Source organism: Schistocerca cancellata, chromosome 5 (assembly GCF_023864275.1).
Source record: "Schistocerca cancellata isolate TAMUIC-IGC-003103 chromosome 5, iqSchCanc2.1, whole genome shotgun sequence".
NCBI lineage: Eukaryota > Metazoa > Arthropoda > Insecta > Orthoptera > Acrididae > Schistocerca > Schistocerca cancellata.
In genome coordinates this window covers 550,105,007-550,123,616 of record NC_064630.1, presented here as the reverse complement: position 1 = coordinate 550,123,616, position 18,610 = coordinate 550,105,007, and the positions used below count along the sequence as shown (strand labels likewise).

At 38.9% G+C, this 18,610-nt stretch overlaps 1 protein-coding gene across 5 annotated transcripts in view; it reads right to left on the bottom strand.

Moving 5' to 3' along the window:
• LOC126188882 (kinesin-like protein KIF21A) overlaps window positions 1-18,610 on the bottom strand; it is a 486,465-nt gene that overhangs the window by 119,094 nt on the left and 348,761 nt on the right. For 4 of the 5 annotated variants that reach the window (XR_007537870.1, XM_049930549.1, XM_049930552.1 and 1 more), the window contains 3 exons: window positions 17,398-17,597; window positions 12,666-12,915; window positions 12,315-12,438 (listed from right to left, as the gene is read on the bottom strand). Coding sequence is in view for 4 of the 5 variants with exons in the window: in XM_049930549.1 (XP_049786506.1) it covers window positions 12,315-12,438; window positions 12,666-12,915; window positions 17,398-17,597 (574 nt within the window). In the remaining variant the exon portion in view is untranslated. The remainder of the gene's footprint in view (window positions 1-12,314; window positions 12,439-12,665; window positions 12,916-17,397; window positions 17,598-18,610) is intronic. The other variant, XM_049930550.1, reaches the window with a different exon arrangement.

Here is an 18,610-nt window from a genome sequence, read left to right as displayed (position 1 = left end):
GAAACATACCAAACTTTCCAGTGCATGGTATACGTATTATGAGTCCTGTGGGTGTGAAAAGAAAAGTAATGAAGCAGCAAATCTTAATCACGATGAGGGGGTTAATTGTAAGGATTATGATGTAGCAGCACTTGTGGTGCCAGGGTTAGCATTACCCGTAATTTTGGGTGTTGACTGGTTAACAAAGCATAACGTTTGTCTGAATTTTGGGAGAGGTTGTGCTGAAGTGGAAAGGAAAGGAAAGGAAACGAAGCTGTCATTGACTTTAAAGGGAGAATCAATATTAGGGAACTGGTAGGAATGACTTGAGTTATGCTGTTTAACTGATTTGCAATTAGCACCACAGAGTAAAGGGGAGACTCAGCAGCATTATGCAAAAAGCAGTGGAGATGGAAAGGCAAGGCAGACACAGAAGATCTTGAATGTTTTTTTTTAGCAGAAAATAGTCCCTAGAACAACAAAACCAGGGAGAAATGGAAGGTCTGATAGAGACCCTGAAGAGGCACAAGTGAGTATTTTCGAATGAGCTAGGGGTGATAAAGATGGCAGAATGTAAACTGCAGGTGAGGGAACATGTGCCATATTTTGTATGACCATAAGCGTCAGGCAGTGGAGGAGGAGATTCAGAAGATAAGGATGAAGATTATCAAACGGTCAACCAGTCAGTATGATAAACTGCTATTTGTGGTAGAGAAACGAAATGGTGAGTCAGAATTGTACTGGATGCATGCCCAGTAAATAAGATAATAATTCCACACTGGGATGGACCCGAGAACTTACTCCAGTTACTCCAGAACTGTCATGGGGCAAAAGTGTTTAGTAGTACTGCTCTGAGATTGGGGTATTGGCAGATCCCCCATCACAAGAATTCTGGGCAATATACCACATTCCTGTATGGAGGAACGAGCTACCAATACCGTGTGCTACTGTTTGGTCTGAATATTTCTACCTCCACTTTTGTGAGATCAATGGACAAGGTTCTTGGTGAACATGTAATTAAAAAGGTGACTGTGTTTGTTGATGATACTTTAACTGCAACACAGACTTGGGAAGAACGTATGAGGGTAATCAAAGAGGTGCTCACAGCCTTTGAAAGGCCAGGTGTCACAGCAGACACAGGTGTCACAGCAGACTACCAAGATGGCGCCGAATGAAACTTTGTTCTGTAACGATGTCTCAGTTTCCTTAAAAAGTGATAGTGACGTGTGTAAAATCTGCGTAAAAAATGTAAAGAGAGGTATCCTATGCATCCAGTGCAGGTCGTGGTATCACGACAAATGTGTTAAAGTGAATCTAAAATATATAAAAGACGAACATGACTGGACATGCCGTCAGTGCGTTGTGAGTGTCACGAAAAACGAGGTAATGGACACGATAAAATCAAAAGAAAAAATAATAAGTGTGCTTACAGAGGATTTAATGACTATAAATACGAAATATGAAGAACTTCGGCAGAAATATCAAGAACTGGAAACGAAATACAAAGAGATAGAGCGAGATCATCGTCTAGCACAAGACAGTGTTGTTAACCGTAGTTCTGCGCAAAAAACGTGGCGTTTGCCGAAAAAAAACAAACAAACAGACAGTGAGTACAGTTCCGGCGATACCGCTAGCAAATAAATTCACAACACTAGACGAAGACTGTGATAAGACAAAGAACAATGACGAACAAAAATCAGTGACGAAACTTCCAATCGAGTGCGCAGCCAAGAAAACATCTAATACGAAAAATAAACCAGTGAACATCAAACGACGAGTTGTTGTACTTGGTGATAGCCACGCCAAGAAAATTGCCGAAAAAATAAATGAGTACAGTACGTTATTCACGGCAACAGGTATGACGAAACCCAGTGCACCTTTGACTGAGATAATTAAGAGCAGCAACTCACTTAATGAGCTATCTAAGAATGATGCCGTCATAATCATGGGTGGAAGTAATGATGTATACAGAAATGAGAGTAAACATGCGACCCAGTGTTTAAAAACTACATTACTTGATCTGAAAGTTCCGAACATCATAGTTACTAGTTTGCCTCACAGATACGACCTGCAAGACAATTCCATCGTAAATCTGGAGCTTGCAAAAGTAAACAGACAATTCTACAAAATATACAAGTCCCAACAAAATGTAACATTTCTTGATCTCCCAGATGCAAGAGATTTGTTTACGAAACATGGACTACATTATAATAACGCTGGCAAGTCATACGTTGGCAAAATGCTAGCGAAATTAATACAAAAAGACGACGACGTTGCAAGAAAACCAATTGCTGTGCAACCAGTTTCGACCAAGGAAATGGATAAACGAGAAAACAATTTCAAAATCGCAGCCACAGCGCCAGCTCAAACAGGAACATCACGTCCAGAAGATGAGACGGTGCCAGAACCAGCCTCAGAACATACAGCAAAGACTGAAATTATCGTCAAGAAAACTGTACCTACTCATCATCCAGATGCTCACACACAGGGAAACTGATGAAGGGGGGCAGTTCTATCCGAATTTGGCCCAATACAACGAATCCAGAACAAGTAGTCAACACTCAGGTGGACGTTCCGTTACTTTATAGTCAAATTAGTTTTAAAGACCCTCTACCTAATAATATATGCAGTAGTAATTTCGTTATGCACTTGAACATAAGAGGTCTGTCTGAAGGAATGATCAGGAAGCTTTATGATATAGAAATTTTGCTAGAAAGTGTGAAACAATCTGTGAAAGTAATATGCCTTAATGAACATTGGCTAAAATCTGAAAATATCAGTCTCCTAAATAAACTTAAAGGTTATAAACTGGCTACCAGCTTTTGTAGGACCAATGGGTATGGAGGCTCTTGCATATTAGTTCATTCCATGGTAGACTATGATATCAGACAGAATTTTAGCCATCTGAATGAAGAAGGCACATTTGAAAGTTGTTGTATAGAACTTAAAGAGTATAACACACTAATTATCAGCATATATCGCACCCCTGGGTACCATATAAGCTCTGTATTTTTAGATAAGTTTGATACATTGCTACATAAATTAAATTGTGAGAAACTGTACAAGAAAGTGGTTATATGTGCTGACTTCAACATAGATGTAAGGACTGATGACAAATTTTCTTCACACTTAAAGAACCTGGTAGCCACAAATGGGCTAAATCTCAATTTTGATCAGTATACAAGAATTACAGCAAGCTCTGCAACATGTATTGACAATATTGTAAGTAGTTATAATTATTATGTAAAAGAAAAGTTTCTTCTAGATTTAGGAGTATCAGACCATAAAGCACTATTTGTATCACTACCGAAGCAAAATTCAGCCTGCACAACAAAAAGATGTAGGAATTTCAGTCAAGAAAATGTGGAAGTATTTTGCAAAAAACTAAGCCAAACCAAGTGGACAATCAGCAAACACACTTCCACAAGTGACAATTATAATAACTTTTTAACTGAATTCTTGGGTATATTCAATGAATGCTTCCCTTTTGTAACAGTGAGGACTAGGTCCCAAAAAAGTAGATCCTGGGTAACAAAAGGAATTAGAGTGTCTAGTGCTACTAAGAGGAAACTGCATATGGAGGCAAAAGTAAATCGAAGCCCTCAATTTCTTAAGTATGTAAGCACATACAAAAAAACATTTGACAAAATAGTTAAACTAGCAAAACGTACTGCAAATAATGACTTCATTTCAAATGCAAAAAACAAATCAAAAGCTGTTTGGTCTGTTATAAGTAGTGAAGTTGGCAGTGAGGCAGAGAGAAAATGCCCTTCTAAAATAGTGATAAATGGTAGAGCTGTTACAGAACCCAGTGCCATTTGTGAATCATTCAATGACTTTTTCATAAACTGTAACAAATTTGGTGACTGTTCACCACCAAATACAAAGCCCAATATGACAGATAGCAATTGCACATGTTTTAAGTTTTCTCATGTTTCCATCTCAGATGTCATCAAAATCATAATGTCCCTAAAAAATTCAAAATCTGCGGGGTGGGATGAGGTCCCCACTGAAATAATAAAAATAGTCCGTCACAGTATTGCATATCCACTCTCTTTCATAATCAACCAATCATTTGATGAGGGATGTTTCCCAGATCAATTAAAATATGCAGAAGTTCGGCCCATACACAAAAAAGGCAAACAAGATGAATTGGGCAACTATAGGCCAATCTCACTGTTACCAATTTTCTCAAAAATATTTGAAAGAGCTGCATGTGATCAGATTGAAAATCACAATTCATCTAACAGCATTATCTTAGGCAATCAATATGGTTTCAGAAAAGGCCGCAGCACAATCCATGCAATAAATGAATTAGTCACAAAAGTCAGCAGATGTCTTGATGATAGAATGTGTGTGTCAGGCATCTTTTGTGACCTGTCCAAAGCCTTCGACACAGTAAATCATGACCTGCTTCTCCAAAAATTGGCACGCTATGGTTTTCAAGGCAAATCTCTTAGCTGGATGTCATCATACTTGGCAAACAGAAAACAAAGAGTACTTATTAACATCAAAGGCAAGAAATTTCTCTCTGGCTGGAAAAACACTCAATTAGGTGTTCCACAAGGCTCAATATTAGGGCCACTGCTTTTTCTATATTATATTAATGATATGCCATGTCAGGTCCAGTCTGATACTATCCTCTATGCAGATGACTCAACAGCTGTAGTCTGTTGTAAAAATGAGGTAGACCTAATTCGTCATATTGAACAAACACTTGGGGAAGTGGAGGCATGGGTCAAAAACAATAACTTGACATTAAATATTACAAAAACAGAAATTGTTCATTTTACCACAAAACAATCTGCGCAGTCTATAAGTGAAATAAGGTATATGGACAAAAAATTAGAGACTGCAGACTGTGTCAAATTCCTTGGCGTGTTAGTCAATAAAAACCTGTTATGGAGTCGCCATGTGGACAACATACTGGGTCGACTGAATAGCCTTGTATATATTATGAATATCTTGTATAGTATTACTGATTTAGCTGTAAGAAAAACTGTATATAATGCATATTTTGTTTCAGTCATTAGGTATAGTATAATTTTCTGGGGGTCTGAAAAAACAAATTTACTTAGAGCTTTTAGACTACAAAAAAGAATCATCCGAGCAATGGTGGGAGCAAAACCAAAGCAACACTGCAAACCTTTATTTGTAAAACTGGATCTAATGAGCATTCCAAGCATATACATCTATGAAACTCTCACTTTCACAAAAAGAAACCCACAACTTTTTGAGGGCAACTTCTTCTTGCATCAATATGATACAAGACATAGAACGAGCTACATGTTACCTACCCACCGTTTAAAATCATATGAAAAAACCCCATACTATATGGGCATGAAATTTGTAAATAAAATATGGAAAGATATGGATGACCCAAATGTAAAAGGCACCAAAAGAGACCTGGAAAAATATCTGAAAGATAAATGTTACTATAGTGTAGAAGATTTCATGAATGATAACAATGCATTATAATTGTAATTAAAATACCTCTTTGAAGATGTTACACCATGTATATTATTAGTTTATTGTCTATTTTTAGTATTGTTATATATAGTGTAAAAACTGACAAGTCACCTATGTCACAATCTTTGATTGTATAAGGCATGTTATGTGATAATAAAAATTGAATTGAATTGAATTGAAAAAGAAGTCAGAATTCAGCAAGGATGAAATCTGGTTTGTAGGACATTTTCAATGCACAAGGAATCAAGCCTGAATGCAAAATTACAAGCAGTTGAAGATTTTCCAGCTCCGCATTGTAAAAAACAGCTAAGAGGATTCCTTGGGTTATGTGGTTGGTATAGGAAGTTTGTTAGTGGACAGTTGCTTAACAGCCCACACCTCTTGAACTTGTTGAAGAAAAAGGTGTTTTGGGAATGGATTGAGGAGTGCCAGTAGGCATTTGAGGAGATTAAGCAACAGCTATGTGATCCGCAATTACTTTCACACCTGGATTTGAATAAAGAATTTTACCTGGCCTGTGATAGTTCGGATTTTAAATTGGGCGTGCATTTGTATTAAGTGGATGAGGCTGATCCCAAAAACATTAAGACCATTGCATTTGCAAGCTGGGCCCTAACAGGATGTTAAAGACAATGAACTATAACAAAGAGAGAGGCACTTGCAGTCCTATGGGGATTTAACAAATTCTGATACTATTTGGCAGGCAGAGTCACAGTCCACAAGGCGTTGTCTTTCCTGCTTGAGAGCAATCTACATCTTAGATGCCTCACTAGATGGACACTCACCTTGCAAGAGTATATGTTTAGCATTTTCTACCGACCTGGAAACCAAAATATCATACCAGATGCACTTTCGAGGATGCCAACAGGTGTTAAAAATGTCAATGTGAGTAGTCCACAAGAAGTGGAATTGAACATTAATTTGACAAAAGGCATTCAATATGAATCCTTTGTGACCAAGTTGCTAAAGAACATTAGAAGGGAACAACATCAAGATCCTGCAGTGAAGAGTGTCAAGGTGAAGTATGGCTGTGCAGGGAAGAGAAATCAAGGAGGTACTATTTGACTAATCAAAATATTCTGTATCAGCATGTGGATGAGTCATCACAAAACTTGAGGTTGTTTATTACAGAACATGCAATCAAACAGCTGGTGTGGTACACACATTTCAGTAATGCCCATTTTGGTGCAGATAAGTGTTTAGAGAAACTCAAGGAGGAGTGTATATTTTTTAGTATGAATATCAAGATTCGCAAGATTCTACAAACATGTAATGTATGTCGGAAGGCAGGGACAACTACTGTCAGGCATCATGGATATTGTGGCAGTCTATTTTCTCTGTCCTCTGCCGAAATCCTGTGGCAATTGCACACAACGTATGGTAATATTAGAGGTGTGTTCGAAGTATGTGAAGTTCTAATGACTGAGGAGAGCAAATGGTAAGGTAATGTCCAGTAAATTGGAGAATTGTTACTTTGTAAAATGTCAAACAAGTCTTAATAGGAAAATGCAGACTGGCATCCAATCTGGCAGTGAGAATTATTAAGGAAGTGAACTGCATGTGTCATACTTATTGCCACTGCAAGCACAATAAAGGGAAGGATTGTTTAGAGGACTTCAAAGCAGTAATCAACAGTATGCCTCATGCCATGCCGGGATTCACACGATGTGAAATTGTACTTAACCATACACCTGAACCTTTGGTTAACTCCCCAGCCACAGACTGAACGTGGGATGAAAAGTTAGAGTTAGCCACGGAACAGTTATGTAAGAATGCTCAGCAGAGAAAGGAGAAGTGTGACACAATAGTGCGGTCCATCAGGTATGAGGTAGGAGATCTTGTGTTAATTAAGACTCATATGCATTCAAGCCAGGTAAGTAGAAAGATACAGAAGTTCCACCATGTCTACAAGGGTTTGAGTATCAAGTGTCAAGCCATAAAGACTGGTAGACATGAGGGCAAACATAATGTGGAAAACATTAAACCATATTATGAGCAGTATTGAAAACTAATATGTTTAAAGTTCCTAAACAAAATGTAAGGTAACATAATTCAGCTGTGTATATGATCATATAGTTATGAATATAATAGAGGGAAACATTCCACGTGGGAAAAATATATCTAAAAACAAAGATGATTTAACTTACCAAGCGAAAGCATTGGCATGTTGATAGACACACAAACAAACACAAACACACACACAAAATTCAAGCTTTCGCAACCAACAGTTGCCTCGTCAGGAAAGAGGGAAGGAGAGGGAAAGACAAAAGGATGTGGGTTTTAAGGGAGAGGGTACGGAGTCATTCCAATCAAGGGAGCAGAAAGACTTACCTTAGGGGGAAAAAAGGACAGGTATACACTCGCACGCACACACACATATCCATCCGCACATATACAGACACAAGCAGACATTTGACAAATGTCTGCTTGTGTGTGTGTGTGTGTGTGTGTGTGTGTGTGTGTGTGTGTGTGCGTGCATGCGTGCGTGTGCGTGAGTGTATACCTGCCCTTTCTTCCCCCCCTAAGGTAAGTCTTTCTGCTCCCTTGATTGGAATGACTCCTTACCCTCTCCCTTAAAACCCACATCCTTTCGTCTTTCCCTCTCCTTTTTTGTGTGTGTGTTTATGTTTGTTTGTGTGTCTATCAACATGCCAACACTTTCACTTGGTAAGTTACATCATCTTTGTTTTTTGATTATATAGTTAATTGTTTATGTAGACTGACAACTTTTGAACATTATGGATAAGTGGTTATTTCTTATGGGAGCATTTAGTGAGATTTCCTTGTGCGCTTAGAGCTGAGTGGTGGCACCGAGTTAAAGTAATATTTTTGGGTAGTACTGATAAGTGTTAACATGCTACATGATCTGGCATTATGTTCATGTTTTGAGTATTTTATAGAGTTTGTTCCATATGTGTAGTTTTTTTATGAAAAGCTAGATGGGTGTGTTCCAAATTGTCAATATGATTCTTAATGTTAGTAACTTGCAGAATCGCTCCAACATGGAGTCTAGCTGCTATCGTGCTTAGGCATTATTATGTATATTTTCAGTGGACACAATATCTGCAGTGTGCACAGGCTCATTTTAAGTTTTGTACATATTAGTTTAATTCATGTATTCTTGTTAAAGTTAGTAGAGCAAATTTTAATGCCAACTACATATGAGTAGATATCAGCTGAAGATATGATGCATAGGTTAAGAGTAGGTCAACACTGAAAAGGGACTGTTATGTTTGTTTCATGTACACCATGGACGGATTACTACAAGATGAGAGTGGTGTCTGACATCTAGTTGTTCGAGTTCAGTATTGCTGTGTCTGCGGTCATTTAATCTATAACTGCAAGCTAGCAGCACTGCAACAGATCAACCCTTTCTCCACTTTTCCATGTAATGAATGCCCTAGGGGTGCAGTGCTGTGAGTAATGAAGTTTTTTTGTGTGTGGATGACTAAGTGCTGATGTGTAACCGCAAAAAAATTTTTTCTTGTTGTGACGGTGCCAGCAGTGTATTTAAAATCACTGTGTTAATGTAGCATTTATGCATGTATACCTTCTTTTTCAGGAACTTAAATGATCTTGTATTTTGCTTTTGTATTTTTCTTTAGCTGCACTGTAGGTAGGTTCATAAGCATTTACCATTTCTTTGTATGTACTATTAACATCACATTTCTTGACATGTGTTTGCATGTCATGGTATGGCTTTGCGGTAATCAGTTGAGTTTGACACTATCTGAGGGATGGTGTGTTCCACCAAACTCCCCCCCCCCCCCCCCCCCCCCAAATCATCACCACTAGAGGGGTTTCATTTTTTGTTTTCTTTTTGCAATTCTGTACTAGAATTCAAAAACTTTTCTCTGCAGGAATGTAAGCAAAAGAATTGTATCATTCACTATTGACAGTCGCCTCTCTGCTGAGTGCAGAGGAACAGTTTGGAGTCAAGGTGTAGGTTTTGTGGAGTGTGGGCAAGTGTTGTGTTGATGCCATGGCTGAAGCACATATCTTACAAGTTATTGAAAATGTTTGTCACACAAGTTTTGCATTTAATTGCAGTGTTTGCGATGGAGTATCCATGTTTGTCCAAAAGGTGATGTCTCTCAGTTTCATGTGTCATGTCGGGAGAACAACAGTCAACTGCTTCGCGATGGTTACAGAAAAATAATGTGGACTGGTATGATCCTAATTGCAAGTCCTAAGTGAAAGAAACACATACTGTTTTGACTGACTGAGTATCATGAGCGGAGGTACTTTCTTGTTTGTAATCACACCCGAAATTTTATGGAGCATCCGAATTGTGATTCAATCACATGCATGCTCTTGTTATAAGCTATTCAATTGTTTATTTTTGTTGTAAGAACTGTGCCAATTGTGAACTGATAAAACATCCATTAAACAGTGATTATTTTGTGTTCTATGCACCGTGTTTTAGACAGCAACCTTGTACATCACAACGGACATGTACTTTGAATACAAATACTGATGACATCCATTGTGGAATAATTTTAACTGTGAACAGTGCAGCCCCACCCTGTGCGAGTGTTTAGCAGAATACAGTGAATTCTACCAGATCAACTTGGTATTGTTGGTGTGAATGGCTCCTCTCCCAGCTAGACAATAGTTATTACAGGTCACATCACAACAGGCAGTGCACAGAAGAGCAGATCAACCACCATGGGACAGACGAGGTACATGGGTTTAGGCACACGGTCATTAAATATCCAGCGCCATCCCTGTGTCTAGAGAGTGTTGTATAGTCTTTAGTGCTGAAGGCTAGCTTTTATTATTACTGCATATCTACCCCCTTTCCTCCTGGATGTATTAGACTACGCCATCACTCCTGAATTATGTCGCAACAGTTTCAGGGCGTGAACCACATTGAGTGCATCTAAGGCATCATCAAATGAGACTTGTGCATCTCCATGTAATCCTCACGAGTTTTGGGTGGCAGATTAATGTTCCTGGATGAAGATAGCTGTCTAACTCATGTTATGATGCAACACCACTGCCATCAGATTGAAATGGGATGTTCCAATGTTAAGCACACATCTCTAATGCAGTGGATTCTCCTCTTCCTCTAAAGGATTTAAGCTACTGACTGTTTCATCTTGACAGCTGTTTCTTTCCTTCTCCTCTTACATCTTCCCAGAGACTACTACTTTGAGGTGTGAATCAAAGAGCTGCTTTTGTAAGTCTATAATATCCATGCTTTCTCAATCGGCATCTGTATTCCTACATTCTGATGTTCACTGCTTCGAATTTTAATTCCTGTCATATTTTCAGTCCCAAACACACAACAATGAGCTCAAACATTATGACCACTGCCCACCAAGTGACTGAATGGCACTTGGTTGTGTAGCAGGTATGTGATATTAAGGAAAGAAACAGAGCGGAGGTAAATGGGGAACCATTATAGTACTGCTATGGGCCTAAAGGGACATCCACCAACTTAAACAACTTTATAATTGTGGGCTCTGCAAGATCCATGAGCTATTTTACATTAATGTGACAAACCCTAATTCTAGGGCTATATTTTATTTTTGACACACTGATCTATGCCGACAATTGTAAAAACGGCGATGGTACATTAGTCCTTACTAATGTAAAATTGTTACCTTCTGAAAAAGACAAATTTATATTTGTCGAAACCTAGGTAAAGAATTTCTTTATCCATTGCAACTGGTCGGCTGTTTATAATTTTATTACGTGAAACCCCTGCTGTTGTGCAGCTATGTTTAAAATATAAACAACTTTGACAAAATGCACATTACATCCTGGTACCTGCAAAAAAAGCCTCTGACACAGCAAAGCTGGTTGGCTGTTCGCATGACATGCTACTCTCAAGAGCATCTATTGAAATTGATTGAAGGACAGTGAAACCCACAAGTAGGTGACAAAGTCTTTGATGTCCACACCTCTATCACAGAATGTAGAGCGTGCAGTCTAGCCCACTATGTGAAACAGGATAAGTGACAAACTGTGGCAGATCTGACAGAGTAAACTACTGGTGCAGACAGAAGTGTTACGGAGCACACTGTTCAGTGCAAATAGTTGAACATGGTGCTCCACAACAATGGATCCCTGTGTGTTCCTGAGCTGATCCAATAACAATGACAATTATAACGGCAGCATAAGATCATCACAATTGGACATGCACTGCATCACAGATCCAGGCCAGTGGCAGCAGTATTGTGGTATGGTGAACATTCACCTGGGCTTCCAGGGGACCTATGGAAGTAACTGAAGGCACCACATCAAACGTCAACTACATGAACATTATTACAGAACACCCACACCCCTTCATGATTGATGCCTTCCCTAATGGCAACAGCAACTTCCAGCAGAGTAATTGTCCAAGTCACAAGGCCATAATCATGTTACGAGAGTTCAGGTTCACAATAGTAAACTCATTTTGATATCTTGGTCACAAAATTTGCCTGTTCTGAACCCGGCAGAATACATATGGGTCACTATTGGGCGCCAGCTCTGTGGCCACAAATCACCGCCCATAATTTATGGAATTGTGTGACCTGTACATAAACATCTAGTGCCACATTCCAGAAACCTTTCAAGGACTTCCGAAATCCATGCCATTTAGAATCGTTACTGTACTGCAATTCAAAGGTGAACCAACACATTACTAAGCATGTGGTCATAATGTTTTGGCACATCTGTGAATCTTCCTTCACATATCCTTTAATCCTCCTTAAGAATCTACTTCACAGTCCTGCACTCTAGTCATTTTCTCTTTTTGACATTCATCTTACTCAGACAAATGCAATGAGTAGAAAATGAGAACAGGCTTTCACTGATATGCAAATGAAGAATGGATAATGGAATGACTCTCAGTAATTGCAGTCAATTTTTCTTACCTTTCCATATCTCGCTCAATGACTGCTACTGTCTGCTTGTTTATGGCATTCTGACTGATAGTTTTCTCAAGTTCCTGCCACTTCTGTTTAGCTTCTTTTGGAGAAAAATGCAGTTTCCTGGCTACTGAAACACAATTAATTCAATCAAACTTATGCAGTGCACAAAAAACCTAAATAATATAATGTATAACAGGTGCCTTTAACATTTTTGAGGACTTAAGTGATAGAAGAACAACAAAATGTATGTAAGTAGGCTTTTGTGATGAACATGAAAGCAAAATTCAGAACACTTTGAAGAAATTTTATAGAAAAGTTACAGATTGAAAGTTTAGTAGATTTAGAAATGCATACCATTTCTGCCACCAACACGACCTGCTGCCTTGTTGCTCAGTCCTCCTCGAGCTATCCTCCGCAATGCTGACACTTCCTCTTGTTTCCTTCGTAACACTACTTCTTTCATTCGCTTTTCTGCTTCAAGAGATTTTATCAAATTTTCATGCTTCCTTGATGCTTTCCGCAGTTGTGCTATTTCTCTATTACGGCGTAATTCAGCTTCTTTATGCCTTGAAGTCTCCTCTTTCATCTTGTTCAGCAGCTTAACCTGAAAGCAAAAATTTATAATCATGAATGACAACACTCAATTCAAATTTTTGCTATCAGCAGACATGGCAATTTTGAGGTTATTATGAGTAGTATTCAAAAGAAAATATACAAAACAACACTGTGGATGTAATTGAAGTCTTTAATCAAAAGTAATCACCAGAGCCCTGAGCACAATGGTCACACTGTTTCATGAGCCAAAGGATTCTCAGTTCCCAGCATTCATGTGGCTGTGATAGGAGACAGTCCTCCACTGTGTCCTTCAGTTTGTGTTGAGCTGAAGCATTTCCCTTTGAGACGGACTTTTAGCAGACCAAACATATGGAAGTCACAGGGTGAAATGTCCCAGCTTTATGGCAGATGCTTGAACTGCTCCCACTTGAACTTTGCCATTCCACTTTGCATAACATTGGTATCATGGGGATGAATGTTATTGTGGAGCAGAATCACTCCCTCCATGAACAGCCCAGGCTGTTTGCTTCTGATGGACTTGCATAGGATATGGTTTATCTCACAGTGCACGCTATTGTAACTGGTTTTTCTATGAGTATCAGAACTTTAATGTCGAAAAACTTGGTGACAATCATCTTGCCTGCTGAGAGCACAAATTTGAATTTTTTAGAAGTAGATGACACATTTGTGTCCCTAGATGTCTCCTTACATTATCCCAAAGCAACATGTGCCAAATTTCAACTGGTTTGGTTGTTGACGATTTGTACCTTTTCATTTTAACTCATACACATTAGTTCAATAAAAACAAATTGTCCAGGTCCTTATGCATTCATACAAATTACATTTGTAATAAGTTTCAGAATTGTTCACTTTTGCTTCCACATGAAAGTAAAGTAGCTTTCAATGACGTAAAACAGACACACAAACAAACACAAACATACACGCGAGGTTCAGGCTTTTGCGGCCAACGGTTGCTTCGTCATTCCAATCCCGGGATTGGTAAGGTAAGTCTTTCCGCTCCCAGGATTGGAATGACTCCTTACTCTCTCCCTTAAAACCCACATCCTTTCGTCTTTCCCTCTCCTTCCCTCTTTCCTGATGAAGCAACCATTGGTTGCGAAAGCTTGAAATTTTGTGTGTGTGTTTGTATGTTTTTTATTGCGTCTATCTACCAGCGCTTTCCCGTTTGGTAAGTCATGGAATCTTTATTTTTAATATATTTTTCCCATGTGGAATGTTTCTTTCTATTTTATTCATATCATTAAAGTTTATAGATAGCTTGATGCAAAATGAAACGACAATAAATGAAGAACAAATTGGAAATTAAGACCCTTCCCCCCTCCCAAATTAAGAAATTTCATTATTCAGAGTGCATAGTTTCCCTAAGACTTAAAAAATAGATAATAATGCACTTCAGTATTTCATACAGATTATCATTGAAACTTAATAGAATTATTAAGTAAAATTATGTTATTGAAACTAACAAGTGAAAAAATTTATTGAGTAGGTCTATGTAAGTGAGGCAGTGAAACAAAATTGGTTTCTAAAAGAGAACAATACAAATCTAACAAGACAACACACATCAGCCCACAAGGCAATTAGAGGATTTTGAAAATGCTACTGAACATACAGGGACAAGATTGAGTGCCTAGAAGAAATAACTGAACACTCTGTGCTGATGCAGACACTTTTCACATCTGCAAGTTCTTTTTTAAGGGTTCTGAGTTGATTCTTGATTCTGAGCTTGTACTTGCGTCAAGCTGTGGCTGTGGAAGTGGGCATTTGGGTGCCGGTCTGGTTGTATTTGTAAATGTGTGCACTTCTGCTAGAAAAAGAACTAGTGCTCGAAAGTTAGTGTGAATGCTGTCTTCTGTTGTGTGTTTCAGTGCTCCAGACATCAATTCACTGTAGATGAATATTTACCTTTCCCAGGCGCGGCTCGTGGTTTCTATACTGGGGAAGGCTGCAGTATTTATCAATTGGAGCCAACATAGACCTAGGGTTGCGCTACAGATTAGTCTGACATAAACAACTAAGAATTCAGGGGGAGGGGGGTGGGCATATCACTCTCTACCCATAATTTTACGTACTGTATCTTCTATAATCATGTATTAAATATCATTAGAAGCTAAATTCGAGTTAAAATCTTTGGTTAGTGTTTTTAAACGTCATTACATTTTCTGACACTTTGCAGCAAACCATATGAGAAGACGTGTTTCGGAGAGATCTTTAATGCGATGAATGTTAACTTTGCGGCCGCTTAATATTTTAGATGTTTTCAGTTCTAAACTTAAGGCGTTTATTGTGGTTTACCTCCAAAGCTCGAAGTTTACGAGTTCGCATGACGATACTGTGATGTTTTGGTGACGTTACAGGTCTTGTGCAAGTAAAACTCACTAAAATCTTGCAAAATACACTCCGAAAAAGAAACTTGCTAATATCACACTATATCAACAAAAGCAGTCAGCATCAGCAAGCAAGGAAAGCAAAGTAATGGGACGAATTTCGCGCGCTTTGTCCTCTAATCACTTATGAAACTCTCGCTAGATGGCAGTACTGTTATGTTACTGTAGTCTAGTGCACTCTGGCGGGATATTTGCAAACTTATAGTAAATGTAGATAAAATAGCCAATGGCAGAAACAAAACAACTATGTAAAACATTATCAAAACAATAATACTAAATGTCGATTAATGACGCATCAAAGCATAGTAGAGATGTGCGGAGACAGAGATTGGATAGCAAAGTTTCGGCCACTCTACATTCCTTTATTACATAGATAGTGGAATGTGAAAAAAATGTGGTGGTTGGTATGACACCCTTAGGCTGCAAGCTCTGAGCCTGCCCATAAAGAGCAGTACTATGTAGAAGCCACTCCCCCAAACCGCTACTACATGCAGCTTACGGACGTTCCAAGGCACAGCCTAAACACTACTAACCGTTCAGAAAACATCTATTGATACAAACAGTTCCAAAAACGTTGACCATCGTTATTTTAATCGGAATGGGAATTATGCGAAATTCGCCCTGATAATTTTAATTTTGTAATACGTTCTTGCAAAATTTACTTTAACATATATTTTGGGGCGGCTCCGCCTCAGAGCCTTTAATTACGAGTCGTGCCTGGCCCTTCACCTATTTTACGTATTGCACCATCCAGGAGTTTCCATTGTTGTTATAAATTAGGAAAAAGATTTGCACACTAAATCAAGGTAGCTAGATAAAGATTTTAATCTTGTTCCTTCAAAATTCTCATTCTGTACAATCTATGTCTTGATCACATCTACATCCATACTCCGCAAGCCACCTGAGGGTGTGTGGCGGAGGATACCCTGAGTACCTCTATCGGTTCTCCCTTCTATTCCAGTCTCGTATTGTTCGTGGAAAGAAGGATTGTCGGTATGCTTCTGTGTGGGCTCTAATCTCTCCGATTTTATCCTCATGGTCTCTTTGCGAGATATACGTGGGAGGGAGCAATATACTGCTTGACTCTTCGGTGTAGGTATGTTCCTGAAACTTTTACAAAAGCCTGTACCGACCTACTGAGCGTCTCTCCTTCAGAGTCTTCCACTGGAGTTTATGTATCATCTCCATAACGCTTTCGCTATTACCAAATGATCCTGTAACAAAGCGGGCTGCTCTCCGTTGGATCTTCTCTATCTCTTCTATCAACCCTATCTGGTACGGATCCCACACTGCTGAGCAGTATTCAAGCAGTGGGCGAACAAGCATACTGTAACCTACTTCCTTTGTTTTCAGATTGCATTCCCTTAGGATTCTTCCAATGAATCTCAGTCTGGCATCTGCTTTACCGACGATCAACTTTATATGATCATTCCATTTTAAATCACTCCTAATGCGTACTCCCAGATAATTTATGGTATTAACTGCTTCCAGTTGCTGACCTGCTATTTTGTAGCTAAATGATAAGGGATCTATCTTTCTATGTATTCGCAGCACATTACACTTGTCTACACTGAGAATCAATTGCCATTCTCTGCACCGTGCGTCAATTCGCTGCAGATCCTCCTGCATTTCAGTACAATTTTCCATTGTTACAACCTCTCGATACACCATAGCATCATCCGCAGAAAGCCTCAGTGAACTTCCGATGTCATACACAAGGTCATTTATGTATACTGTGAATAGGAACGGTCCTATGACACTCCCCTGCGGCACACCTGAAATCACTCTTACTTCGGAAGACTTCTCTCCATTGAGAATGACATGCTGCGTTCTGTTATCTAGGAACTCTTCAATCCAATCACACAATTGGTCTGAGAGTCCATATGCTCTTACTTTGTTCATTAAACAACTGTGGGGAACTGCATTGAACGCCTTGCGGAAGTCAAGAAACACGGCATCTACCTGTGAACCCGTGTCTATGGCCCTCTGAGTCTCGTGGACATCAGCACCACAGCTCTATAGTCTCAGGTATACTTAGTTTTAACATAACAGATACAGGTTCACACAATGCACTGTACAGCTATTGAAAACATACAGTTTAACTCAAGACACAAATTATTTGTTACCTTTGTCCTTTTCATATCTGCAAGTTCGTTTTTAAGAGTTCTGAGTTGATTCTCATGTTGAGTCTGAGCTTGTAGCAACCTTGCATGCTCCTTTTTGGCTGAATTCAGACGTTTCAGTTCCTTCTGCATATCACTGAGTTTCTTTTCATATTCATCACGAACTTTCTTGACCTTTTCAGTTGGTTCCTTTGACTGATTGCCTGTATGAAAAAATGCAGTTAAATGCAATTTGCAAAAATATATGAGAACACATTCACCATAAAAAATGAACACAAGAAATAAAATCTCCCACCATTCTTAGAAAGGATGTACAATTCATTGTGCTTTGAATTACCCCTAACTTTAAATTGTCTTCGGTAAATTAGGTTTGATGGATTTCGTTTTCCTTCACTAATATCTTCCATATCTATTTCACATGGATCACAAGTTATGGAGCGCAAACTCAAATTATAAACAATGGAGAAGAAAATCGGCCATGCCCTTTATATAGGAATCATCCTGGCATTTGCCTGGAGCGATTTAAGGAACTCATGAAAAATCTAATCCTGGATGGCCAGATGGGGATTTAAACCATCATTCTACCAAATGTGAGACTAGTATGTGAGAGAGGAAGTACTTCCAGTAATATAAAAAAAAGTGAGGCTGGCTGCACTGTTATTCTCATCGCTCCAATTTCTGTACAGGGTGTCTGGCAATTAACTAGGTATGTGAATAAATTCTACATTTACAATGCTTATTTATTGAAATTAATATCATGCTCACAGCTTTATATAAAAATGACGGCACCTGTAGCATCAAACAATCATCTCAAATGGCTAGGTATGGAATCAACAGTCATCTGGAAGGAGTGGGATATTGCTGGTAACGTGAATCTGTGCTTCCAGTTCTTCCAATGTGCTAGGTTTTGTCTGGTATACCTCACATTATGCACAACCACATAAAAGGAACTCATGTGGAGTCATGTCTGGACTTCCTGCAGGCTACTCTTGAGATCCATGTTTTTCCAGCCAATGCCCTAGAAACTTCTCACCCAACCATGCATGCACTTCACTTGCAAAGTGAGGTGATGCGCCATCTCGCACAAAATAATGAATTCGAAATTATCCCATACAGATACTGAGGGGCCAAACAAAATTTTTCGAGCATCCACAGATAGTGTTCTGTGTTCATTGCATCACAGGTGATAAATGGCCCAGTAAAATTTGTGGCAGTT